Source organism: Centroberyx gerrardi, chromosome 2, assembly GCF_048128805.1.
Source record: "Centroberyx gerrardi isolate f3 chromosome 2, fCenGer3.hap1.cur.20231027, whole genome shotgun sequence".
In the NCBI taxonomy this organism is placed as follows: domain Eukaryota; kingdom Metazoa; phylum Chordata; class Actinopteri; order Beryciformes; family Berycidae; genus Centroberyx; species Centroberyx gerrardi.
In genome coordinates this window covers 19,534,622-19,562,231 of record NC_135998.1, presented here as the reverse complement: position 1 = coordinate 19,562,231, position 27,610 = coordinate 19,534,622, and the positions used below count along the sequence as shown (strand labels likewise).

General features: G+C 42.1%; 2 protein-coding genes across 2 annotated transcripts in view; both read right to left on the bottom strand.

Moving 5' to 3' along the window:
- The window catches only part of nacc2 (NACC family member 2), a 30,816-nt gene extending 9,185 nt beyond the window's left edge, over positions 1-21,631 (bottom strand). Inside the window, exons 1-3 of the mRNA XM_078286994.1 lie at positions 21,435-21,631; positions 2,397-2,577; positions 1,348-2,106 (exon numbers count right to left, since the gene is read on the bottom strand). Coding sequence (XP_078143120.1) covers positions 1,348-2,106; positions 2,397-2,508 — 871 coding nt within the window. The 5' untranslated portion in view covers positions 2,509-2,577; positions 21,435-21,631. The remainder of the gene's footprint in view (positions 1-1,347; positions 2,107-2,396; positions 2,578-21,434) is intronic.
- A 3,055-nt stretch (positions 21,632-24,686) lies between these two features.
- On the bottom strand, positions 24,687-26,726 carry tmem250 (transmembrane protein 250). The gene is made up of 2 exons (XM_071900899.2): positions 26,519-26,726; positions 24,687-26,156 (listed from the first exon to the last, which is right to left on the bottom strand). The coding sequence occupies exon 2, from the start codon at positions 25,928-25,930 to the stop codon at positions 25,511-25,513; it is 420 nt and encodes a 139-aa protein (XP_071757000.1). The 5' UTR covers positions 25,931-26,156; positions 26,519-26,726; the 3' UTR covers positions 24,687-25,510.
- Between the last annotated feature and the right edge of the window lie 884 nt (positions 26,727-27,610).

Below are 27,610 nucleotides of genomic sequence, written 5' to 3'. Positions count from 1 at the left end.
TTGTGAGTGTATGCATGTGCACACACCCACACCCACACCCACACGCACGCACACACACACACACACACACACACACACACACACACACACACACACACGCACACACACACAGACACACACAGACACACACATTCACACAAACACATAAAAGAAAAATGAAACCATTTATTGCCACACACAGGCACACATACTGAAAAGTGTTTGTGCATGCACGCACTCATGCATGCGCACACACACACACACACACACACACACACACACACACAAGCGTGCACACACACAGAGGAAGACGTGAACAGTTCTCAAATATCCCACAATGTCACCCTGGGGTGTTCTGACTGATTGCAGATAGAGTGAATTTCATAAATATCCGAAACTCTAGAATTTGACAAACCTGTCTGATGCCTTTGAGCTGCAGGATGTTAAACTCCTGCAGGATGTAAAGTGCGTGTGGGTGAGTGAATGGGTGTGTATGTGTGTGAATGCAAGCACAAGTGTATACAGGTTCTATGTGTGTGTGTATGTATCTGTGTATGTGTGAGGGCAAGTGTGCATAACCAAGAAAGTGTGGTAGAAAGCCATGATAAAAAGCAGTACAGACCAGCTGTTGTAGCTGTGATAAGGAGTCTGTTGTTGGTCACGATGCACTCCAATCATAACTCCATAAAGCTATCTTTATGCTTACAGAGCCCACACACACTGGAGGCACAACATCCTACTTTTTAAAAATGTTCAGGATACATGATTTATGATAGATTTAATAATGTAAGTGGAATGCAATCAATGCGGATTAGTTTCATGCACAATACATAACAAGTCTGGACTAGGAGAAACTATGCTCCAAATTCCTAAATGGTGGTATATTTCTGCAAGTCATGCAGAGTGTGATTTTGCGATTCATTCTATGGTCTGACATAAAATGAAGTTCCTCCATCTGAGCCAAGGGCAAGGGAGAATATTGCACTCACTAGATATTACACTACTAGAAAGCTGGAATGGATGCAGGGTTGCCAGTAAGATTTCATGGTTGAAATTTGTCCACTTTGGTTCACTGGAGTCAATGACTCAAACTAAATGCTAGAATAGTTAGTTTAATGGACCATGAAATACATTATTCCCAAGTTTGTCTTTAAATAAGAAAGTAATATTAGCTGATTTACTCACTAAAACAGAAAAGTTAGGAAATTGTTTAGGATTGTTTAATGAGGAAAAATAGATGACAGAGGAAAGCATAATCATCAGTGTTGCCAGCCAAGTATTCAGTTGGTATTGAAATTGTTCAACTCAGTACTGCAAGACTTAACAAAGACATGACAACTGAGTCAATATTGATAATATAATACTCACTCCCATAGGGGTTAGCTGAGCGTCCGTAGAGCTGACTGTAGGCGTCCTCTGTGATCCCATCATACGGCTCTTCCTCGAACTCCTCATCCTCATTCTGGTAGGATGTGGGACTGTCAGTGGTGGGCAGGCTGGAAGCTCCAGGACTGGACCTCTCCGCTCCTGCGCCTACTCCGCCAGCCCCCGGAAGGTGGTAAGGAGGCATCCCAGGGAAGATGGTGGTCCCTCCTGCCGTTGTGTAGAAGAGTGAACCGGCCCTAGCCAGCCGACTCCCCAGTTCTGCAGAAGACGTCTTGTTTTGTGTCCCCGAGGGTATCGCCAGGGGAGTCGGTTCAGCCCCCTCTAGTTTGATCTTACGTTGTGGCATGACTAGTGATGGCGACCAGCCCTGGGTACCCAGAAGGGCAGCCGCTGCTAGGCCGTTTCCATTATTACTAGGGCTCTGCGGCTCAGATCCCGTCTCCTCTAAAGACCCTGCTGTTTGCGAGTCACAGTGGGGTGAGTTCGCCTTGAACATCAGGTCCATGCCTCTCTCAACTATATGCTGAATTTGGAGGTAGCCGGCTGTGTACATGACCACCAGCTGTTCACTAGCTGCCATTGTTAGCTTCCCTGTATAGCAGAAGGTGAGGATCTGCTCAAAGCAGGCAGGTGTGACCGAGGAGGGCAGCTCAAATTGGGTCTTGGAGGAGCTGCTGAAGAGGTCACGGAAGTAGAGGCTGCTGGCAGCCAAGACCGCCCGGTGGGCTTTGAAGGCCTGGCCTGGACGATAGAGATAACAGGGAACAGAGAGTGTCAATGACACTGTATGTACTTTCAGAATCCACTATAAGTCTGTTTTAATGACTTTTGACATTTTCCATTCCAGCAATTCAGAAGATTTTTCTCTCTCATTCAGAAATGAACAAACAATACTTCTCAACTTCTGAAAGATCAAAGCATTTATTCTTAATTCTTCTTTAAGTGAGTTGAGAATAACATCTGTGAAAAAATTCAATGTTTAACTGAAATGATATGACCCCTTGACCCCTATGGACTTCCTGTCAACCAACCTTTGACCAGGATGGATACATCACAGTAGTGTCCCAGCAGGCGCTGCTCGTTAAGGGAGCCCAGCACTGTGGCTCCGAAGTTGGGGATCTCCACATGGAGCAGCTGGGACATGTTGGATGTAGAGGAGGAGGAAGATGGGTTTCAGATGTTTACTGCAGACACTGCCAGTGAGAAAGACATCTGTGGAGGGAGGGTATGTGGAAAGGGGTGGAGAAGGAAGATAAAGTGATAAATATGGAGAGAATACATAACGCGTGAAAGATGAAAAGAAATGCCAGAGGGAGGCAGAGAGGTGAGAAAGAAAGATTGAGAGAATCATAAAGAAAGCAGAGAGCAAGAATGAAAATAGAGTTGAGATGAGGTGAGAAAATGAATACAGTTGAGGGAGAAGTGAGAGGTGTGTGAAAGAGAGATGGATATGCAGAGATAGTGGGTGAGAGAGAGTAGAGGCAGGAGAGAGAAAGGAGGAGTCAAGTCAGTACACACAAAAGAAAATGCTGTGCCTACTGTAAATGAGAACATTGTGAAATAACTTATGTTGTTTTAACATGACTTGAATTCCAAGAACTTGGGGCTTATTGCATGTTTTGAGTCTTATAATGATAACTGCATCGACATCAACATCATTACGGCAAAAGCATGGAATATCAAAGTGAGCCTTCAGAACAACTTTTTTTTTCAGTGACGAAAGAACAGCGACTTCAACCAGTCCCTCACGCCCCATTCAGAGACACACCTTGATTTCGCTTATTCTATACCTTTGTTTGCATTTGACCTCTTTCTTAACTCCAGCTAGAAAGCAAAACAAACAGCACAACTAATTTCATACACACAATTTAATATTAACTTTGACAGCTCCCTTTACAGTGACATCTTGTCAATAACACTCTCCAGGCATATTTGCATACTTTCTTTCCTTCCCTGAACCTTGTGTTCATTGTCCCCCCCCCCCCCCCCAACCCACACACACATACATACACGCACTTGCTAGTTTCATTATTGAGCAATGCTGCAGAACAGTTTCCAGGAATACTAACTGAAAAAAACGTCATTGCCTCTCTCAATCGCTCCCACTTAATACAGATAGGCATGCACACAGTCATACATGTGTAAAAGTGTGGTGTGCATAAACACAGATATACACACACACACACACAGTTTAATACAAGCAGAGGGAAATACGTGTGTGTTCTGGCACAAAAGTACTCACCTGGAGAAACCAGCACACTCATTTCCTCTGCTCTTTCTAAATGCACACACACACACACACACACATGCACGCACGCACACATGCACTTACAGACAGATACGCTCACCCCTATCCCAGACAGTTCTGACCTGTACAAGCCAATCTTCTGGTCAGGACACACCATGGAGCTTTACACACCCACCAGCAGTCAGGACCAGGACAGAAGAGGAGTAGTAGGAGGTGGAAGGAGAGCACTCTGATGCACTCCGTCTGGTCGCCTCTCTCTTTTGCTTAAAGTGTCACTCCCTCTGTCTCAGAGCCTCCACTGCTCTTCTGTATTGCTCTCTATCTCAAAAGATTCCCTCTACCGTCTCCCTCTCTCTCTAAGTCTTCCTTTCTGTCTCTCTCTCTCCCTTTCCCAGCCTATCTTCTATCTCTATCCCCCAAAGCCCCATTCTCTCTACTCACTGTCTGTTCTATCTCGCAATGTCTCAAAGCCTCCCTCTGCCTCCCTGTCATTATCTCTCTGTTTCTCTCCCTCTATTTCTCTCCCCTCTCTATTCTCCAAGGGTTGTATTCAACAAGTGCCGCTGCAGAGAGAGAGAGAGAGAGAGAAAGAGAATGGAGAGAGAGAGAGAGAGAGAGAGAGAGAGAGCAGAGCGAATCAATGATGAAAGGAGTGGGAGGCTCAGTGTGTGTGTATGTGCATGTGTCTGCGAGTGTGTGTGTGTGTGTGTGTGTGTGTGTGTGTGTGTGTGCGTGTGTCTGATCAATGCAGTATCTATACGTCGCAGGGAGAGGGAGGGAGAGAAAAACACAGGCTACAGTTACAGACAGAGACAGAGACTGGGCAGAGCAAGAGAGAAAGAAAGGAGGGAGGGAGAGGAGAGTTGAGACAGAGAGAAAGTCATTTGAGGACAGTACGAGTAGAGAAAGACAATTAGGTTGAAGCAACTTCTGCCACTTGCCCCTGGACATAGAAGCCTATATGGTCTAAAAGAAAGGGAGGAATGAATACCAGAAAAGAGAAATGAGAAAAGCAAAGGCAGGTCATTACCTCTAAATGCATAAGTGTAGCTAATCAATTTTGCGTCAAATACTGAAACTTCTGAAATCCCTGTTTGATGCAAGACAGTAGAGGATGAGTCATGTCTTGGTAAAGCAACCCATTACTACACTGGAAGCATTATTATACTGGATGCAAGAAGCCAATTGTAGCATTATAGGGTTCATTAGAACACAATCTGTCAGTTCTAGGTATTTCCTATTTTCATACCAGCCTTTGGCAGACGAAAAGTAAGAAAGAGGTTTTAAATAATGTAGGGGGAAAATGAGCTTCACCCTTGTGGGTCAAAATGAATGAGCAAAGGTTCAGAAGTCTGCCGTGGATTCTTTATTCAAACATGCATGGAGAGAAAACCTTAAGCACACACACTCAAGTGGGCTGCGGGATATTCTCTGACAAAGGGTAGAAATGTCAGTTTCTTTATACACTTCAGTATGTATAGTTGCTTTGTTCATAGCCTTTTCTAAGAAATCAATATATGGCTAATGTAATATGCACGCTTCAAACTAGTCAAAATCAGTTCTACAATACACACTAACATAAAGTCTATTCTTACATGATTGTCTCTAACAATGAACACTAGTCTGAGGGCTAAACTTCTAATATCATGTGGAAGTCATACATGCACTCATGACAGCTGCATGACTTCTTCATGTGATCAGGACATGATCACATGAAGATCCTTTACTGAATACTCCACTATGATATTCAGGGCAAAGGACACAGTGTTCTATTTTATTTCCTACAATATAGAGCAAGTGTTGTGTATTTTCTCTGAATCATGCGAGTACCTCTCTGCCAACACCTACACACAAGTGGGGAGAACTACTGTCTTCACCCGAGACTATTTTGAATTTCTACGTGACTCTATAAATTAATTACGTTTATCCCTTCGATGAGGCGCTTTAGCTCATTCGGGTGACGTTTCTGTGTTTTCTGCTGTCACTTTTGACTGGCACAGAGAAGGCCTCCCCTAAATCTTGATGTGGGTGCGGGGACGAAGGGAGCCAGATGTCATTGGCTGTGACAGAAAGGCCCTGGGAAAGACAACAGACAACAGCTAACGGAGAGGATAACTTCCAGAAAGAAGTGCGAGGGAGGCTGCTAACGCAAAATCGCCGTGACAGACAGATGAGCAAGTGTGTACGTGTGGGTGTGGGTGATGTGTGTGTGTATGTGTTTGTATGTGTATGTGCATGTGTACGCGTTACACGATTCTTGCATGTTAAGCGTAAACACCTAAAAATCCATCCACAATGGTGACTAGAGCTCACTGACTGCCGCCTCTCCGACGATAAGACACGAAGAACATTTCAGTAAACGATGTTAAAATCTCATCTCATCCCATCTCATCACCTCACCGACACACAATCAGTAAAGAAAATGAAAAGCTGACGGCACTTTATTGCTGTTGCAGAGCATTCTTATTTCTGTGTTTCTCCCCAATCAGTATCCAGACACATTATGTTTTATTTCGCCCCCCCCCCCCCCAAAAAAAAAAAAAAAAATCAAGTGGAGAAAGTTGTGCTAAACTGAGCAAACTTTTACTCTTCAGTCACAGCGGAAATATGAAAGGGAGGATATCACAAAGGGTAGAATACAGTCAGACTTTGGTTTTGCAGAGCTCTGCCACAGCAGTATATCTGCAAAGCACACACATACACACACACGAATGGGCACACACACACAAACGCAAACAAATGCAGGCACACAAACGCACTAATGCACACAAACAGAGACATACACATTCTCTCCCTGTTCTCTCACACACACACACATGCAAACACACAGTCAGGCTATCTCCCTGCAAACGCCCAGCGACACGCGTCCAGCTTGTCTGTCTGTCTGTCTGTCTGTCTGTCTGTGAGTCTGCCAGACAGTTTGTCCATTGGTCTGTCCATCACTTTGTCAGAGCAGTGTATCCTTAGGCCACCTCTTGCTTCTCCCCGCTCCCTTCATCTCTCCCTTTCTCTACCCTTCCCTCCCAGCTTACCACGTACCCAGTGTCTCTCTGCCAATTAATGCACACAGGGCTGCATTGCAGTGAGGCTGGCGCGTGCCACGGCAGCAGGCACAGTACAGAGTCTACAGACATGCATGTACGTGCCAGCCGGGCAGAAAGAGGGAGGGAAGGAGGGAGGAGGGGGGCGGGGGGGGGAAGGAGGGAGGGGGGGAGGGAGGGAGGGGGAAAAAAAGGGAGAGGGAGGGGGAGAGGAAGAGCAAAGGAGAGTGAACTGAGAATATGTTGAGTCAGGCAGACGGGACGGTGGTATGCCACACTGCACATGCACACACACAGTCACATATTCATGTAAATGTATGCACAAATGAACAATAATGAACACTATACAGATAAGTGTGCACACACATATACACACAGATACACACATAAAAGCTCACATATACATACACAAATTCACACACACACACACACACACACACACACACACACACACAAATATACTCTTGTAACCTCCTCCTCCCCACACTAAATATAGACTTTGCACATCTCTGATAAAAAATATAAAGCATGAACTCCATCAACTTGTTTGCCCAATGAGTGATTGTGTGTCTGTGTGTGTGTGTGTGTGTGTGTGTGTGTGTGCGTGCGTGCGTGCGTGTGTATGTCCCTCTCCTGCGTGTGTCCTTGTCTCCAACTGTGTGTGTTTGCATTTCCATCTCAAAGTTTCCGGCATAACAAGGTGTGTTTTTATAATCATGGTTTTATATCTGGCTGTGACTTCTGACACTGTATGGCAAGCATGTGTGCGTGTGTGTGTGTGTGTGTGTGTGTGCTTGTGTAGTTTGTGAGGCGAGATAGGAGATTTGAATGCTGTTCTGATTGCTGCTGTCTGCCTTGTTGGAATGTGTTACATCCATTTCAATCAAGGATTCATACCTAGAGTCTGATTAACTGTAGCAGCAGGTCCAGGCATATTTGAATAATATGGAGATATGAGACAATTCACCAGATGGCATACACACGCACACACAATTTAATAACTAGTTATACTGTAGCTACATAGCAAATGACAACAGAGAAACATCCAAATATAAAACCATAAAAGTAATATATGAATTATGCTGACATCTGACTTTTAGTGCAGCACTTCATGGAATACTGAAGTTCAATCTTGAACTCGAATAACTGAATAACTTTTATTCAAGATGCATGTAACAAAACACTGGAACTAAGCTAAAGATATACTAACAAGACAAACACTATGTTTAAAGCGATAAAGTTGATTTCTATATAATTTACATTACGGCAATCCACAACATCAAACAGAATTGAAAGGAAGTTTTGAAGTGAGACGAATCTGAACAGATTCTTCCCTTACTTGCTCATGTTGCCTCTATACAATCTCAATATGAACAATCCCCTCTTTATAAATATTCAGATCCTGCAGTTGTTCTCATGTCTAAAGTGTACCAGACAACAGATTCTATCCACGTTGAGACGGCAACGCTCCCTGGCAACAGTTCTACCAATCGGGACTGAGCGGGTGTCTGCCTGACTCTGTCTGAGTATCATTATGGGATGTTGAGAGAGAGAGAGAGAGGGAGAGAGAGGCCGCTTATCACTGCTTATAATGCAACATCATTCTCGCTGTATAGACCCCGCTGGGTGAAGTTGTCTGCACATAGTCAGAATCAAAATCATCTTTTTATTTTTTTTATTTTTTTTAAATTTCTCCCTATGATTCACACAGTTATGTAACAAGCAGACAACTACGAAATTATTTGTTGTGGGCTGAATATTGTCTGGTAGCTTTCCACTTGTATTCACTCAATAATGTAACTCCTGGCCTGACCATTAAAGGAGAAAAACACTAAGCTCCAGGCTTCACTGATGGCACAATATTGTCTGTGGCAAAGTGAACACGACAAAGTGAATACACGATAGATTCATATACAAAGACATGTGCCATATAGTGCTTCAGTTGGCACGCAGCAAAATGAGTCACATACTGTATTGTCCGCAGCTACTGTAATTAGCGACCGCCTCCTAGTTCTCCTGAATTCAAACAGCCAAAGGCTCGATTGTCTTTTGTGAGAGTGCACACACGCACATAAACATACTCACACAAACACTAACGCACACATACACATACAAATACTCACACATCATATTTAAACTGCAAAGAAGCCATAATACATAATGTAGCAGTGGTGAATGTGCAGCAGCTCTGTGGAGAAAGACAGCATTGAAGCAATGTAACCGCAACCGCCTCATATTGCACCTAAAACTCCAACATTTCACACTGGTTGGAGACTTTAACAAATACAAAGTTGTGACAGCCAACTCCTGTAGCGGTGGGCTACCTGTCGGTATTTCTTATAGTTGTGGTGATATGTGTGTGTGTGTGTGTGTGTGTGTGTGTGTGAGTGAGAGAGAGAGAGAGAGAGAGAGAGAGAGAGAGTTTAAGTGTGTGTGTGTGTGTGTGTGTGTGTGTGTGTGTGTGTGTGTGTGTGTGTCAGGGTGAGCTTCCTGAGGCAAAGGCATCGCTAATGGACTCCAAGTGGCTGTGGGAGGTAAACAAACAAACACTAGCAGTGGCTGCTACATCAAACCAAGCCCCACTCACTAGGAGAACAGGACAGCGGCATACACACACACACACACACACACACACCCATACACATACATAAAAACAAACATATAAACCCACCGACCCACAAACACACATGCTGGCTTTTGGGCATTACAGTTGAGAGATGCGGAGAGAAAGAGGGAGAGAGGTGGAAAGACAGAGGGGAAGACAAGAGAGGATGGACTGAGAAAATGGGGGAGTGGAAAAGAGGGGGGTAGAGGAAAGAAGTCAGAGTGAAAGAGATGCTAATGGATAAGAACAAAAAAATAAGTTGTCAAAGCACAGTATAGAATGGGGAGAATACAGTTAGAGAGGAAAAGGGAAATGAGGGGGAGCAATAGAGAAAAGTAAAGCTGGAAACAAAAGTTAGAAAAAGGGAGTTGAGAGTGAGGAGAGAAACAGTAAGTGCCGCGAAGACGAAAAGATAGAGAGTGATGGGCATGTGGAGTAAGAAACAGAAACAATCATGGGGTAGTAAGAGAAATATACATACAGTATATATATATATATATATATATATGTTATAAATATAAAACATTATTTTCTATACATAAATATATAGAAAGATATAGACCTGGCCCTTTCATATAGATAATGTTATAGTTGGGGAGGATTTTGGACTGTGGCTGCACCAGTCATATTCTGCTCATAACTTGAGTGGTATAGCTAATGACTTGGTATATAATTTGACTTCAAATTGTGTTTGGTGTCCACTCCACTGAGCAGGGCAAGAGACAAAACCAAGCGACATCAACAACCTGACACATAATGTTCCTATCAGGACAGAATCCACCTCCACGCTACTGACTCCAAAATGTCAGCTCCATCAGAGAGGTTTCCCAGACTCCCCTTTTTCTGGAGAAGAGTACTGCTATAGGACAGTGCAAAAATAGAAGGAAGGAGGACTGAATAGATAGACATGAGAACAAAAGGGGGAAGTGTAAAAGGACAAAGACACAGTTGAGTTTTTGGATAATGCCAAACTGATATTGCAGAACCACAGGGACCCACGGGTCATTCCAGTTCATTTAGCCGAGTGAGGCGTTGACGCAGCGAGGAAACTCAAATCCAGGACTCACGCAAGACAGAGACATCTTGAACACACCCTGATACACAAGAGCAGAAATTCCCCAATTACCTACTTTAAAGGAAGGTACCGAGAAGGAAAGGGAGAAAGAGAGTCTGTGGAGTTTTTTTATAGCGATAAAGGCAATGATTCACGGGGCATCAACAGAGTGAATGTGTGTATGTTAAGCAGGAGCGTTTGTCTATATAGTAGTGTGTACAGCACAGCATGACTACCATGTGATGTCTCATATTTTGGGACACGGTTTCTAATTAATCAATCCCGTATAATGACATCTGCACACAGTCGCCATGTGACTAGTCGGTGTCAAAAATAAAAACACATTCACTGAAACAGTCATTCAGCATAGCACTAGTACTTTAAGCTGTTCTTAATCTGACTTAATATTGTATTCAAGTCTTATGAGGCTTTATGAGTACTCAACAATAGTAAAAACAACTGTGAAGCGAAATTATTTCCGATAAAATTAATTTAAGAAATGCATCTTAACCATATTAAGTTGGAGTCCTCCCCCCATTCAACAAGCAAATTATAGATAACATAAAAGGAATGTAAAAGGAATGTAAAATTCATCAGACTGCACAGCCAGTTCCTGTTGAGTTAACTCAAAAAACGTGAATACCAACTCAAAAATTTAATTAACCTAAAAGAGCAGTTGAACTATCCTGATACCTGTATCCTCTCACAAACTAACATTTGTTTATATATATGATGTACTGGGACATTTTCACTTAGCAGCTTCATCTAAACGAGTTATAGCCAATACAAATCACCTAAGGGCCCAATATATTTGTGCCAGCACAGATCAAGCATAGTGAGCTTACAATGGTGAAGTGGCAATTTTGTTGGGCGCAAGCATATTTTTTCCTGCCTGCGCCCGTTCAGTAATTTCCTGGCTCGCCATGACATCAATTGCGCCCAAATGGGCAGGGAAGCGCACTAGAGGGGAGCGCCAATACAAATTGTATGCCGCTGTTCAATTTTGGTATAAAAAATGATGCTTGTGCCTCTGCCTACGTAGACCACAGCTTAGCACACGCACTGGCGTTTTGTGCTATTTTCGTGGGTTTAGTTGCCGAAGGCGCACATGCATAGACCTCTCCAAAATCACATAAACCCCTTTTATGTATGTTATGCTTGCCTGTTTCACTTTGATATAAATTCTTCAATCAGGAGCCACGTTTACATGCACATATAAAATGTGATCATAATGCATTTAAAGCAATAATGTAGAAGCAGTAATGTAAAAAGTAGCGCCTGAAGCATTGGATTTTGTAATGGCAATAGAGATAGGCCTATGGCTGCGACGCACACCATGATGTGGTAGTGCAGAATCAAATTGTTTTGGAAAAATGTAATAGTGATGGGGGAGGAAACAAGTTCTTTTTTTAGCCAAATAAATCTGATGTCCACGATTCTGTCTAGATAAACAAAATACAGTACTTTAGTCATATAAAAGGGATTATTTAAGGGGACTATTGCATTACTTATTGTGCGTAAATGTAAATGTAGCCAATTGTATGCAACCTTTTTAATCACTTAAGTAAAACAAACTATAAAAACAAACTACCAACTAACAGAATAATGGAAACACACTTTATTGTACTATAAAATTAGTTGTATCTGCAGGAGGTTATTGTGTGAATCATTGTCTTCCAACATAAAACTGTCACTATGCACCATTACACACGCAAAACATGGTGACAGAGATTTCAACATCTCCAGAAAAATGCATTCAACTTAAAAAGGCACATCACCTGTCCCTGATGGCAAATTCGGTGGTGTTGTATTCACACCTTGCAACTCTACACCTCCCAGACAAGGACATTAGTTTCATCTTGGGAGATGCTTTTTTGGCGCAGCCGGTCTGGACTATCTTCATCCATTCTGAAACTGTCGCCACGGCTTTTAAAGAGAATGAGAGGAACTGATTTGATTGGCCATGATTGATGCCAGCCCGTACAACACCTATTGATCATTTATTCGTTTATCCTAATTTAATCCAACTCTTTTTACTCTCGCCTCTGGTCATGGTCAATTACCACAAATCTATTGGTTGAGCATCCTGGTGACTCAGTGGTTTAGGTTGCATACCATGTAAACATGACATCCTGGGTTCAAATCCGGCCTTTGTCACCCCCTCTCTCTCCCAATCTTTCCTATCTCTCTCAACTTTGAACTATCTAATAAAGGCAAACATGCAAAAAAATCTATTGGTTACGCCCAAGTGCGCTAGCGCCGTGAACTTGTGCTTGTGCCTTGACACTTGACAGGGTGCTACATCTTCATTTCCATCCTTCTTGGTGTGACCTTCGTCTGCGGATAGCAGGGGCCATGAGATGGCCTGCCGAATGTCACTGACTGTCACACAAGGACTGCAATTAAGTTAGATTTAATGGGAGATCTCTGTGTGTGTGTGTGTGTGTGTGTGTGTGTGTGTGTGTGTGTGTGTGTATGCGTTGCTGGTGCACACTTTGTTTACTGCAGGGTTTGATTTTCATGGTGCATAAGAGAGTAAAAAACGGAATGTGTGCATATTAGCCGTACGGGTGAAAGATAATACGGGATGCATAGCTGGCATGCATGCGCAGGGTGAGAGAATACAGGCATGCAGGTTTTCATTGTGTGTTTGTTTGTGTGTATGTGTGTGCCGGCCCCTGAGTGTCGGACACAGCAAAGTATGTTACACCAAGCTATGCAGGACATGAGAACTCGAAAACTTAACTCACAAAAACTACTGTATACTGCATGAGTCAGCAAAGATTAAAACGCTGAGATATGTCCTTCTACCGCATGTGTAGACAAAGGAAGAGAAGTGGCATGGCAACTAAGGGCGTTAGAAGTGAACCGTTGTTAGAAATGTGTGAAACGTTGACAGTGTAATGTAAGGGATGTGTGCGAGAGCGATGTTAAGAGAGACAGCGAGTGAATGAGTGAGTGGAAGGGAGAGAGCGAGAGTGAGGGGACAGAGAGGGGAGAGATAGGCAGAGAATAAACATGCCAGTTTGATCACCCCACTCTGTCCTCTCTGAGCTGAATGTTCTACCATGTGACGCATGCGTGACATCAGAGTGGTCCAACATGGCCGCCAGAGGAGCCCGGTGCAAAAACCAGGACACATCTTTCAGCATCAGTGCTCCACTGTCTACAGACAGGCATACGCAAACACACAAACACACATACACACACACACACACACGCACTGCCCACATCAACTGAGTACCCCGTGTATATTTTTGAATTAGAGCAGACAGAATGCTTTAATTCATTCGCTTGCATGGAAACATTCGGGAGTGGAACGAAACGCTGTTTGATATCATGGCCAGGGTTGGTGAATCAAAAGAATGTCTCATGACATGCTGCAAAGATTTCCCATGATAAAATCACAGTGTTGTACAGTGTTATGTACAATAAAAGATTTTTTGTTTTTAAGTATACATGAATACATTCACAATTATCGCGAGTGTATGCACACACACACACACACAGTTTACTGCGACCTCAGAATCTCCCAGTCAGCACCAGACTGAGCCTGCTCAGTACCGTGACAGTAACACCACTCCCACACTCCACATATACATGTACTCAAATAACATGTCACCTTGGATAACCTCATCACACTGCCCTAAGTGAAGACAGAGTTTGTTTATCTCTGTCCCTGGTCGGAGTTGGGTAAACAATATGGAAATAGGCAGTGCGCAACCACAGCAGGAGTTGGGAAAACTCCATGCATTGGCCATATATTTACTTAAGCATACATAGGTGAGTCAACTTCGAGAGACTCTGACGACATAGTTTAAGATCGTTTTTATTACTATTACTTATCTGGCAGTTAATTTTGAATTGATAACAGGATGGGTTGGACAATATTAAGAAATGTAACCTACTGTTTAGCTTTTCACACAAAGGATCTTCATGTAGTTAAGGGGCTCTTGATCAAGAATGATGTAATTACTTCTATTAATGTGTTGTAAATAGTGAGCGTATAAATAACAAGTAAATTAAGGGATTGTAAAATGAATTGCGGCCATCTGTTCGGAATTACCGCGAAACATATTAACTTTCCAGCAACAAAACATGTTACTGACCAATAAATGTTAGGAGAAAATTGAAGTTTAAGTGGCATTCACCTTCTACAGGGAACACGGTTTTAGTGGGAGCGTCAGGTAATGCTGTGATTTAGCGGTAATTGCTAACGCATGTTAGCTGTGGAGGTGGGAGGGGGTTGGGGGGTGGTGGTGGTGGGGGTGGGGGCTGTGCAGTGCAAACTACCCGCCTCAGATTCCTGTCTTTTTCCACTGGCCCGCACCAGCATTCTACCAGGCTCTTAGGACATGCAGAGCACATACAGGACAGGTCATTGCCGCAGAGAGGGGTCAGTCTTGTGCTTTCCTCACGTATCTAATTCACTGATTAGCAATCTGTATTTACAGGCAGAATTCTTTAGAACAGACTTTTCTGTTTACGACAACTTGCTAATGTATAGTGCAAAAGAGCATGGGAAATTGATGTGGGCTGCAGGGGTAAATGCCATCTACAGTAGCCTCTTTCTCTCCATCTATCTTTCCGTGTGCATGTGTGTGTCTGACTGTATGTGTCATCCCCTGAATTATAGGTCTGTCTTCCACACAAAGTCTAATGTCGTCCCCTCATTGAAACCCTAAGGAACGTAGTAAATTGAACTATCTATTCAGGCTGCTGCCCCCAGTTAAAATGAGGCCATTATAAACGTAGGGAGAATTAAAATGTTTCAAGCCCACACACTTTCTCTACAGCTAGTTAGGTGAAGCCAGACAAGTTATTCTGATTGTCCTGAGTCCAGTCTTACAGTAAATTAATTTTTATATAATAATATCACAAAAGCAGTAGGGCAAAGGTTCCTAGACCTGGAGAAAAACTAGATAGTGCCACTTAAAATTGAGAATGATTACACAAACAACTAGTTGGAAATTTGGAAATATTTTCAGAATTGTACTGAGTTAAGTCTCTACAAGGCTACACAACCTTCACAAATCTTTAATGAGCTGATGCCACAAATGTAGTTAAATGTGGTGAAATAGCTTCATAAATTACCTTTAAATTTACCTTTAATTAATTTTAAACATCTACATTTCTTAGAGCGGTACTGTACTGGTTTGTCACAGGCGTATTTTGTTTTTCAGTGGAACCAAAAACCCCAAAGTTATACTGTACATTTTTACAACACAACTATAAAGTATCATTAGGTGCACAATCTAATTTTCCATCTAGTTTGGGAATGCGATCTCATGACTGTATCAGAAAGACATCCTCGTCATACCTCTTGGCAGTCTCTCTGCTATGGGTATGTGCTCTTATTCATGCTGAAAATACTTGGAACAATCAAATGTGCACATGCTCCCTTTCTTTTCTTTCTCTACTCAAGCACACATGCACAGACACACACTAACACACACACACACACACACACACACGCAAATGTAAATTCTTTTTTTCTTAGTCTTACACAAAGAAGTACACACATGCAACACACACACACTCACACACAAAGACACACACACACAGGCGTGACATTCATGCCATGTGATCTTGCTAGGCATTATGCCAACAGCCAAACATGTCACTTACCAGAAATCTCTGAGAGAGAGAGAGAGAGAGAGAGAGAGAGAGAGAGAGAGAGAGAGAGAGAGAGAGAGAGAGAGAGAGAGAGAGTTTGCACACATTTGTCTGTTTGTGAGAGCTCCTTGTCAAGTGTAGCTACAGTGCATACACAGGGAACATGAAACTTAGCTGCTGCAGTTATCTGTAACGTTCTGTGGAGCAGTTAGTTCAGAGAAAAGGGACCACGTGATCTCTGAGATCTAATGTGGAATTGTTCTGAGGAACATGCCATGTTTACTGTTCATTGTCTCAGTTCTTGGAAGGCTTCCTGAAAAGCACAGAGTGAGCCAAAGCACCCCAAATCAGTTACATTTCAAGACTCCTAATAGCTTTTCCTGATCCTCTCTCTTTCTGTTGCTTGTTTGCTCACTCACGATTTCCCCATTTCTTTGTATTTGAACATGTAGGTGGACTCTATCTAAGTTGGTTCACATCTGTGTATAAAAGTAATGCAGCAAAATTAATATTTGAAGGCATAGGAAACTTAGGTCCATGGTACTTCTGTATCCTCTTCATACCATCGGGGGCATAAGAAATTCACTTTAAGGGTGCAAAAGAAAGGGTAGACTACATCATGAAAAGACTCAACTATCAATCTTTTGCCCAATTAAACCATATTACATATTAAATGAGTACAAAACTCATTTAAGAAGAACCTCACTAGAGGAGGAATTGCCCAGCCCTCTTTTGTGCTCTTTGGCAGTCACCATTCACCCCATCAACAATGGCACACAAGTATCGTGTTGTCTCTGATTGGAAAACCATTAGTGACACATTATTCCTCTTCCAAAAACAACAGATAGGCTAAAACAACATGAAAAATGCACATTGTGCCGACTTCAATGAGCGCTTAAGCACATTCCATCAAAAGGCGGCTAGGATAGCTAAACAGTTAGCCATACTTGATGGCAATACCGTCTCTCTTTTTGAGCGTCTTTCTCCTCTTCCTGACCCAACATGTAAGGAATTTTACCAGTGAGTAACACAGCTAGCTTGCTTGACAGCTAATGTTAGCTTGCTTGGTAGCTACTGCAGCTAGCAGATAGCCCCACTGGAACATTGCTCATTTAACCTAACTTAGCTTAGCTTGGTAAATATATTTCTCATTTTTGGCATCCAAGCTGATTCGGTGCGATTCCCAAGTTAATGTTATATTTTGACTGTGATAGGGAAATCTGTTGACAGGGTAAAGTCAGTGGGGTTTAGCCACTCAACTTTGTTCACTAGTAATCTGCATTTAATGAGTTTATGGTTTATACTTTCTGCAACCATGAAGTTGAGCTGATGTTCTCCCTCTACAGGAAATTGTGTTTAATGATGGTAAATTTGTCAAGTTTTTGTCAAACCTTGATAGATGGTGAAAGCCGTCAAAGCCATCTGTGATATGATTTGAAAATAATAGCCATTTATAGTGAACCCAACTATAAATTTAAGAAACCTATTTTTTGTCAGTCCATTTTCAATCTCTCTGGTACATGGAATGGTTTTCTGAGAAAAATGCTCCAAGAGGAAAGACTACATGACAAACACTCCTGTGTTGCCATGACCCGGCAATAGTTTGGTCTAATTTGCCAGCTGAATAACAACGTTGTCACGTTGCGGTACAATACAATTGATTTGGCCAGAAAAAGTATTATCATTTATATCATTCTAATAGGTGTAACATGTGATCAAGCTCTCTTGATGATATCAGTATTGGATCCCTGTCAGCAAACAAGTTAAACTGGCTCAACATGGAATACCAATTCTTCACAGTGAACCTTAACTATTTTCATTTGAACAGTCCCATGAACAATAACATACCAGTCAGTCCAGGAACCAGCAGCAGCTTTAAAGCACTGAGATGTCGTACAGGGAACTTGCCTCACGCTAAACAGAAAATACAAGGCTGATGATGTATGAGTATATGATGTATGCCTGCACTGTATCACGACACGTACCATGGACATTGCCTCATCATTGTCTCAGGAAAGGCCACACACACACGAATACATGCACACACATAGAAAAGTGCTTAGTGCACACAAGCATGAGCACACACACACACACACACACACACACAGCAAATGAATGGCGTTAGGGTCCTTTTCATACCGCCTCTCTGTAGTGTGGCGTGGGAGTTAAACACAATGGGAAAGTTTCCCAGGCTTTAAAACTAGTCTGGGTCAATAAGTATCTTTTAATGAAGCAAATCTCCTGCAAGAACAAATCTCTAATAAGGATGATTTTTAACATTAGTCGCGTGCAGGCCTACTGATTATGGGTGTGGTTAAATTTGACCCCATATAAGCAAATCAAACAATAGAGTTAACAAGATTAAGGCTAAGCTTCTATCCTCAAATAGTTGTTGTAAAAGAAACAGTAGAACTTTCACATACTTAAAAGTTACTTTTTCGGGGAGTTCACTGTAATTACTGTAAAAACTTAAAACTTTTAGGTGATTTTATCCAAACGCTCTACAAATGACTCAAGTAACAGTCATAATGCTTCACAAACTAGGTCTAACTACACACTGGAGGAAGGTTACAGAGGTTTTAACCTGCATATTCTTTTTTACAGTATATCCCTCCCCATAATGAGACAGCATTGCCTCATGTCCTTTTATGTGTCAGACAAAGGATGAGGCAAGAACCTCACAACCTTTGTTTTTCTCCCTCTCTTGCCCCCTCTCTCAGTATCTGTGTTGGTCATACGTGTGTGTTTGTGTGTGTGTGTGTGTGTGTGTGTGTGTGTGTGTGTAGTCGCTTTCTCTCCTTGACACTCCCCACTTCCACAGCCCCGGGCCCCCTTGTGGAATGTTGTATAATGTGAGGCCTATGGAGGAAGGGCATCCCGGGACACAGCAAGAACACACAGACACACACACACACACACACACACTCACACACAGACACACACAGACACACGCAAAGACACACAGACACACACACAGAGACAAATACAGCTGTTGAGAGCCATCACAAACCTTTGGCAGGCATCCAAGTCAAAGACGAGTGGCGTTGGAAGGCCTCCGTTTAGAAAGAAAGAGAAAAAAAGTCCCACACATTTTCCATGTATGTTGCGTTAAACATTGAAGATAGAAACTTGGCAGCACAAACCCACATTACCTCGAAACGATTTCCCCGCAGTGAGGGGGAGGGAAAATGTCATAAATGCCCAGATAAAAGCTGTCCTTATGTTACCTATAGGCTGGCAGGTACACTTATGGATATGAAAAATCCCCACTGTCGCATTATTTTTTTACATGGGGAAAGCTGATAGGGAGACAAACAGATGGGCAATGAAACACTCCGATGTGGGATTCAAAACTGTAAAAGGGTGAGAGACCAAGCTTTTGAACTTCACGCAGTACCACTTAAATCCATCACATGAATCTAAGGCAGAAGGTCAAAGTTTGAAGATGTAGTTTATAGACACATGTTGGGGGTGGACCGGGATGTTAAGTTACACACTTAGGGGGGAGGTTGCTGCAAATAGGAGATACCTACACTCAAAGATGGCTGATATACCGCATGACAAAGACGAGATGCAGACCGTGATGACGAACTTGCAAATTTTTCGGGAGTTTTTCATAGTCATCTCGAAAACAAACACATGGCATGACAGTGGACTAGACCATGCGAAAGAGAGGAGAGCGATAGAGAGAAAGAGAGCGGTGTGTGTGCGTGTGTGTGTGTGTGTGTGCGTGTGACAGAGAGAGAGGGAAGGAAAGTGACAGGAAATGAAGAAATTGCCACAAGCTACATGCCGGCTAGCCACACACTGCACCAATGTACACACAGGAGGAAAGGAGGCATTGTGTGTGTGTGTGTGTGTGTGTGTGTGTGTTTAGTCAGATGTCAGGCTTCAAGGGGTCATGTAAGGTAAACAGGGCCACAACAGACAGCTAGAACAGGAACTACAACAATAGAAGGCAATGATACACCATGAAACTTGAAGTGTCTCTTAATTAAATCTTAATATTGCAATCACTGCTGACATTGCTGTTATGAGTGACATTTGTAATTAGGGTCAGTGTTTTGGTTGGTGAATCTGTTTGGCACCGAGGTTTTATACTATTATGGGATTTTGGTTAGCTTATGTGGAGAAAAGTGCCATTGTATGTCTTTGCTTTAGGCTTAGTCTATATATATACTGTATATATCTAGTGTATTATATTGCTCAACATGTGTCCATCATGTGTCCTCAAGTGATAACATGTGAAGCCGATGACAGAAAGGAGGCATGGTAATAAAGCGCTGATAAAAACTGCTGTACATTTCTTGTGACAGCGGTGTGATCATGAAAAGTTGCTTTGTCTAGTAAATGTTTAGCCTTGTAAGTGTTTGGCCTTGTACATAAGCTTTGTTAAAATGACTCCCTGCCGCACTGTCCCTTCTGCTGTGTACTTCTCTCCATGCGGCATGTATCATTACACTGAATCTAGCGATGGCAAAATAGTCTTTATTTACATTTTATTCTTCAGCTTATTATTAAATAATGATGCTATTGATAACTTAGTGGTATGTCTTTGGTTTGTTTTTAACTATCATGCCAGATTGCCAAAGACAAAACGAGATGATTCAGACAGGAAAAAAGTGTTGTTGTTTTTTTATCTTTCAGGATTGATGCAAATGACTAACCATAACCAATCGTGCCAACGACTCTATGGAAAAATCATTAAAGCAATGCAAAGAAATAGCTTATGACTGAAGTTCTGAGAAGCCTTGCTTATATCAGGGCTAATAACCGTGTACATTAGGCCACATTATATAGCGTATTAAAAACACTAACCAGATTTGTGAAGTGAATGATTAGTCCTATAACATCACTGATTACAACGCTGATGTATTTGATAGGTCCGAAAGTGTTCTTAAGAGTTTTAGGGTTAGATATACCTTGTAATAAACATGCTACATACAGGTATGACACTACAAAGTATGCATTATATTGCTCATGGGTGGAGATTAGGGTGTTTTTTTTTCCTTTTTTGTTTTGAGTTGAGCGTGACGCAAGCCGATAATATCATGCCACTTTCTCCACTCATCCCATTGAAAGTATCGACAACACTTCCTTTGGTTGAGTATTTAAAAGTGCTGCCCAAACATTGCTAGTAGGCTATCGCACAGCTTTAGAAAAACATCTTCATGTACAATAATCCAGATATTATCAGTCAGCTTAAATTCTTCTGGTGGCGCGTTACAGTTTGGTGAGAATGACATCCTAAATGTTAAATCTTAGCATGTCATAAAATTAACGTCGGGCTACTCCGTAAAAGTTTAAGAGCCTAGTTTCGCTGGTAGTTTTCTCAAAATTGACCGATCATAGTGCAATGTCAGCAGATTGCCGGGGTATACAACTGTCTATTGCACCTATAAAAGAGAGAGATGCGAGGGAATAATACATGGTAAAACCTATGCGTCATACAAATCAGGCACTGTAGCCTAAACATCAAGCCAAGACAGAAGGGAATATATTTACCCGATATGTCGCTCCTCCATAAAATGCGGCTGTCAGCTGGCACAGATGTGGCAGGCTTTACCTTCTTGGTAGCCTATAAAGTTTACAGGGTCTCGAGCAGGCCCCGGTTTTACCTCGTCCGCTGGCTCACTCTATCTTGCCCGCTCGTCCCCCATCTCTCTACCCCCCCTCTCTCTCTCTCGCGCTCTCTCTCTCTCTCTCTCTGCTTGCTTCTGTCCCTTTGCAGGAAGTGAATGCCGCTCACATGAACAGTATATGAACTGCAAGCAGCCTGACATCATGCACCATTCGGTAAAGACTTTTTTTTTTTTAAAGACACAGACATTTTGGAGGAACTGCCAGGTTACTGTATACGGCTCTGCTGTAGTCTACGCGGCAAATCGACTCTCAGCAATTACGGTCATATCGTGCGCCTTTACGGACACATGAACTCAATGCACTCTGGCCGGGCTTAAAGGTGTACTGTAGGTATTCACAAACCTGCTCCTAGAGTTACGGTACGATTTATTCCTAACACTGGATGCAGTATGTTATAGAAACATGGGAGCGAATTTGCAACTATAAATAGCGCAAAGGGTCCCTTGTGTGCAAAGCAAATCTACATGTGTGGTTACCTCACGTGTCCTTATGTGATGACAGCTCAGGCTATGATGCGCATGTGTGCCACTCTCCTAAATTATAAGCGCCAACTGCTGCCGGTGACCTCAAGTCAACTTTTCTGTACTGAAGGCATGCAATACTATCACAGCCTGTCCCATTCGCCCTCCCAGCTCAATAAACGTCCCTCTTCAGTGGGGTTGACTTATGAACTTCAAACCCTAACGAAAAATCACTGTAACAGTCCTATAATATTCCTATAGTAATAATCATAATAATAATACATTATGATAATGAATAATATTTCTATAGCCCTTTTCAAAAGTAGAGTTACAAAGTGTTTTACAAACATGAAGCAAATCAAAAAACAACAGAATAAAAATGATTCAGCATTGGATACAAAATACAATAAAATAAAGGGAAGGATTAAAATGAACATGCTTTCAAAGTGCAGTAAATATAACAATAAAATAGATAAATTAAATAAAAGATAAAAAGAAAAAAGATAATATATAATAAAATGACAGACCCTAGAATCATGTAAAAGCTATTGTATAAAAGTATGTTTTAAGGCAAATCTTAAAACATGTTAAAGAAGGCAGGGTCACATTTGGTTTTTAATCTAGACCTTGGGATGGAGAGCAGCGTTGAGGAGGAATATCTAATGACTCTGTGTACAAGGCTTCAAAAGACCACAAATGTATATGGGGCTAAACCATTCAGGGCTTTAGAAATAATCAGAAGAATTTTAAAATCAATTCTGAATTTTACTGGGAGGGGGCAGATAGTGGGTCAGTGGCAATACTATCAGCCGACCCACTTATCATACTTCATGATATATATTTTTTTTTATCTTATATGGTATTACTATAATTATTATAGATATTACTAATATTCCTGTAATATCCCTATAGGGACATATAGAGTGTTTATAGTGAGTTTATAATGATGTTATTGTAAGTTATGGTATTTTTCATCTCACAATAACACAATAATATTCCTATAACATTCCTATAGTAGCTTAAAGGGATTTTGTATTATTCTAATGAAGCATAGTTCAGCTAAACAAGTGATGATTGTAGAGCCTAATAAAGTATAGCAGCTGATTTCATGTTTCCTTTCTCTTTCCAAAAAAGTGAATTCACAAATCTGTGCATTGAAGAACAGAACGGAACGGAAGAGAAAATTTGTGGAAAGTCATTAGTTGTTGCTTTTTTTTTTTTTTTTTGCATAAAATCTATTGTTTTATCATACCACCATACACACAGGTTTCTCAAAAATGCACTTGTTGGCTCATGTGGTTTCTACGTTCCTGTTAGCACTAGGCATTTTAACCTGTATTCTTCTGCCCACTTCAAGATCAAAGGTCTGGAATAATGGTATGATATGGTGGTATGACGATGTTCTGTTTCTATTCATTCTATAAATAGCAGGTGATCAATAAGGAACAAAAAATTTGACTACAAGCAGGATAACCCCAAGACGAGGGAAATCACCAGTTTCTGATTCATCCTGAGTGGTCTTTTATATGTCCATAGTTTTAATTTCATACGCAGAAATCTTTTTTCTCTGTTTTACATTTTTCATGAGTATTCTGTCCTGCGGTGTTCAAGGCCTGTACTGGAGGAAGAAGGAGTGGAACGTGGAACAGCCTACTTAAATAAACAACAATGAATAAGACACAAAAACGAAAACAATTGGCAACACGTCATCCATACTAAGCAAACTTCCTCAATTGTTAAACTGAAATAAGCAAAGAGATTGAGTATGACATTAAACATTAAGTCTATCTACTGCACTATATTGATATTACAAGGCAATCAACGTTTTATAATTCGCCTCTGGTTGGGCCGTGCTGTTAGATCAGACTGGCTCAGAGTATGAGGCATATGATGCGTTGATCCTCAGAACAATAGGTTATTGTTGCCCACTGATTATCCATTTACAGCCTGAGGCCATACCAGTCTCAAGCATGTCTCGGTTAGGCCACCTACCAGCCCCAATGCCACGAAGTTCCTGTCTAAAGGCAGCGTCCTGATAGTATCCCACTGCCTCTTTTGCTTGTTTTCCTGTGCTAGGCAATTCACATTAAAAGGATGAGATGGAAATTCTACCTCCCCATTCTACAATGACTTCTGTCCTAAGGTGATGCTTTTAAATGACAGCAAATATGCAAAGGCTTAGTCCAAATCCACCACCATATCCCCACTTTTTCCCTTATATTTACTATTCCTGATAAGCCAAGACAGGCTCCTTTCAGTGCTTCAGCCCGTCCTGTCCTTAGATCCTGTAGGCATACTTCAGGCCATGTGAAAAGGAGGCTATATAAGGTGATTGGGACACAGCCATTTCCATTGTTATGCTTGGCAGAAACAGAGGAGTCTGGTTGTGGGTGGTGATTGTGTGCTGGGGGAAGCCAAACAGAGAAGTCTGTCAGAGAGATTCTGAAACCATGTGAAGGGCGACGGATGGAGCACTTGACCCGAAGCCACCCTCAATTTGAACTATCGCACTCTTATGACACAGCTTGAGGCATCATAGGTATTAGAAAGCACGGTATGTAAACACATTCACTTGTCCATATATTTTAAAACACAGTACCTTTGATCAACAGAAAATTTATTAAATAACTTTACAAAAAAAGTATGTTTGTCACTTAAGGATTCACTCCCCCCGCCCCCCCAAACAACAATAACCGCAATGTAGCTGATAACTTTTTCTTTTGGTCACTTCATCCAACATAAATCATATAATCTCCATCTGGTGTATTATGTTGAATTGCACACAACATAGTCTAACATAAGGCTTGTCTCAACCTGGGACAAGTGGTACGCTTTCGCTTTTGTACACCAACTATTGGGCTGTTTATTTTGGCACAAATGACTGTCTTGCATCACACAGCCATGATGCACATCTGTCATGTGTTAAGTCAGTTTCCTGTGCAACACAGACTTTGACATTTAGTGTAGGATACGGTTTTCCTTTACTGTATGCAGATTGGCATGTTCTAGTCAAAATGTCCCTCAGGATTCCAATTTGAAAACTGTTTACACTTGGTTCCAAATTATGACAGAAATATATGACAATCCTTTTGGATTATATTGGGCAATCCTGTGTGAAGTCCTACTGTATCTTCAGCTCCAGGTTTTTGAAAACCATGTCGTTTCATCAGAGTTGTACAGGACTAACAGTCGTAGAGGACTGTCCAATAGAATCATCGAAACACAGACACAAAATACAATACATTCTGATTGGATTCTATCATATCTGAAAACCAAATCTATAGGATTTTATGACTAGATGTCTAAGGTTTTTTTTTATTTTTTTACTAGGGCTGAGTGTGATACAAAGCAGTCCTCCAGGGAAGTGCTACAGGTGCGTACTGTCCCATAAAACCACACAATTCTGAAGTTACTGGGTGGAGGGGATACAGCGTCCGCGTAGGACACCGCTTCAGTTCCCATGATGCTCCTGTGGTGCTACATGTCCACAAACACCATGAAGCACGAGCCCAGCCCCCCCACCAGAAACATGGTGACCTGCATGCTGTAGATGAACAGGTCATTAAGCACCCCAAAGTCAAGGCGGCGGTGTCCTAGCAACAGCAGAATGACGGACAGCTTGTACTGCAGGCGCAGGAGCACACGCACGCTGATGTACTGCAGGAAGAAGAGAGCGGAGAGCGCCACCCAGAGCAGGGAGGTCAGAAGACTGCAGCCAAAGTAGAGGAGGAAGCGGAGGAAGCTGTACATGCAGCGCGAGCGCAGGTAGAGGTCAAAGTTATTGTACTTGGTGTGCACTAGTTGGGCGGTGTGTGCCGACCCGCAGGCAGAGTGCATGCAGGTGGTGTGGGGGCCATGGAAGCTGCGCACCCGCCGAGGAATGGGGATCACAGGCATGAGTGGGCTACTTGAGCCCCACAGGAGTCCCAGTTACAGGCCGAGTCCTCCGCGACTGCTGCTTCCAGAGAGGCACTTAACATCATTAGGTAGTGGAGCTAAATCTGACTCTTAGGAGGAGCCCAGGCCTGAGATTTGGCTGCTGATGGTCTCAGTCTTCCTATATGGAATTCCAGTCAGCAATGTTTTCTTTTGGTTGGTGTGGGCATCGAAATGCAACAGGGTTCTGTGAAGAATACACATTTATGTTACTGCACCTTGGTCATGGATTTACATTTACATAGTGCACACAGGCATGCACACACAGAGACAAGGCAAGAAACGAATACTTAAGATGCAGGCCTATACATTATTTATTTTCTAATATAAAAAATAAGACAGCAAAGTCTTGATAGGCAATATGTATCATTTATGCGATAGGTTATTGACCATAAGCCTACACCTGCATATTAAGACCGTCTATTATGTTTGAAACGATAAAAGCACAAGCTAGCGCACAACTACCTTTTAAACAAAGAGCATGTTAATGTTCTAGTTCTTGTCCTAGTCCAGAAATAATGGATCATGCAGAAGCAATGGTAATCTCACATGCTAAATTCCTCGAATGTCTTCCTCCTCAGCAAAGACTTTCTGTTTGCTTCTGAGACGACTGGGGCAAATTATCACATTTCAGCATTTGGCTACACTATAAATACACAGTAATTGCTATTTTTTCCCCGACGCACAATCACTGATGTAGACGTTTTGGCCTAAATCACTGCATTGTATGCGAACCGAGGCCGATGCAGCGACGGCAAGCCGGTGCTTCTGCGTCCTGTCGCAAAATATACGAGTCATCCTGCGCTGACGACAACGCCGAATTAAAGGGGAAGTGCCCCTCAATAATGCTCGTATTTCATTTTGTTAAAAATACATGTTCCTGTTGTTCAAGTGTGTGTGTGTGGATCGCTTAGTAATTCCCTACAACAATTCAAATCATTCACAATCATTCTATTTATTTATTTATTGTTTTATTTGTGTGTGTGTGTGTGTGTGTGTGTGTGTGTGTGTGTGAGTGAGTGAGAGAGAAAGAGAGTCTGCCACAGCCCCCTTAGGTGCAAGGTGGGCAAGGAGGGCAATTTCCCCTAAAACTGGACAGGTTTCGGTCTCCAATGCTAACAACTAATACCAGGATCTTGTGATAGCTCCTTGGGGATTTGTTCTGACTTGAGCACTCCACGTTTGAATGAAACAATGTTTGTTGTTCAGCAATGAGGCAATATCACTCTGCCAGTGATGAGTGCTGATCACACTACTGCTGGCAAAGAATTTTTAACCAACCAATTAGCTATAGAGATCACACATTCAACTAGAAAGTAAAACTAGAATTACATCCATTCTTACTATCTTGCTGCAACAAAAGTCTAGTTTGCTAGGTTAAATTATGCAACTGTTTCAAAGTGAGAAAATACTGTTTGCAAGGGAGACAGAAACTATTCTCAAGGCCTAAAGTTTAAGGCCGGTGTTACACACGAAACCAAGATGTCTAAGTCTGAGGCCTTCACGAAGTTGCTAATTAATATGATACATTTAGCATAGCTTGATGCATCCATGCGCATCTATTTGTCTTGGTGTGTGTGTGTGTGTGTGTGTGTGTGTGGGGTGCATGCACATGTGTGCCTGTGTGATCCTCAGCATGGT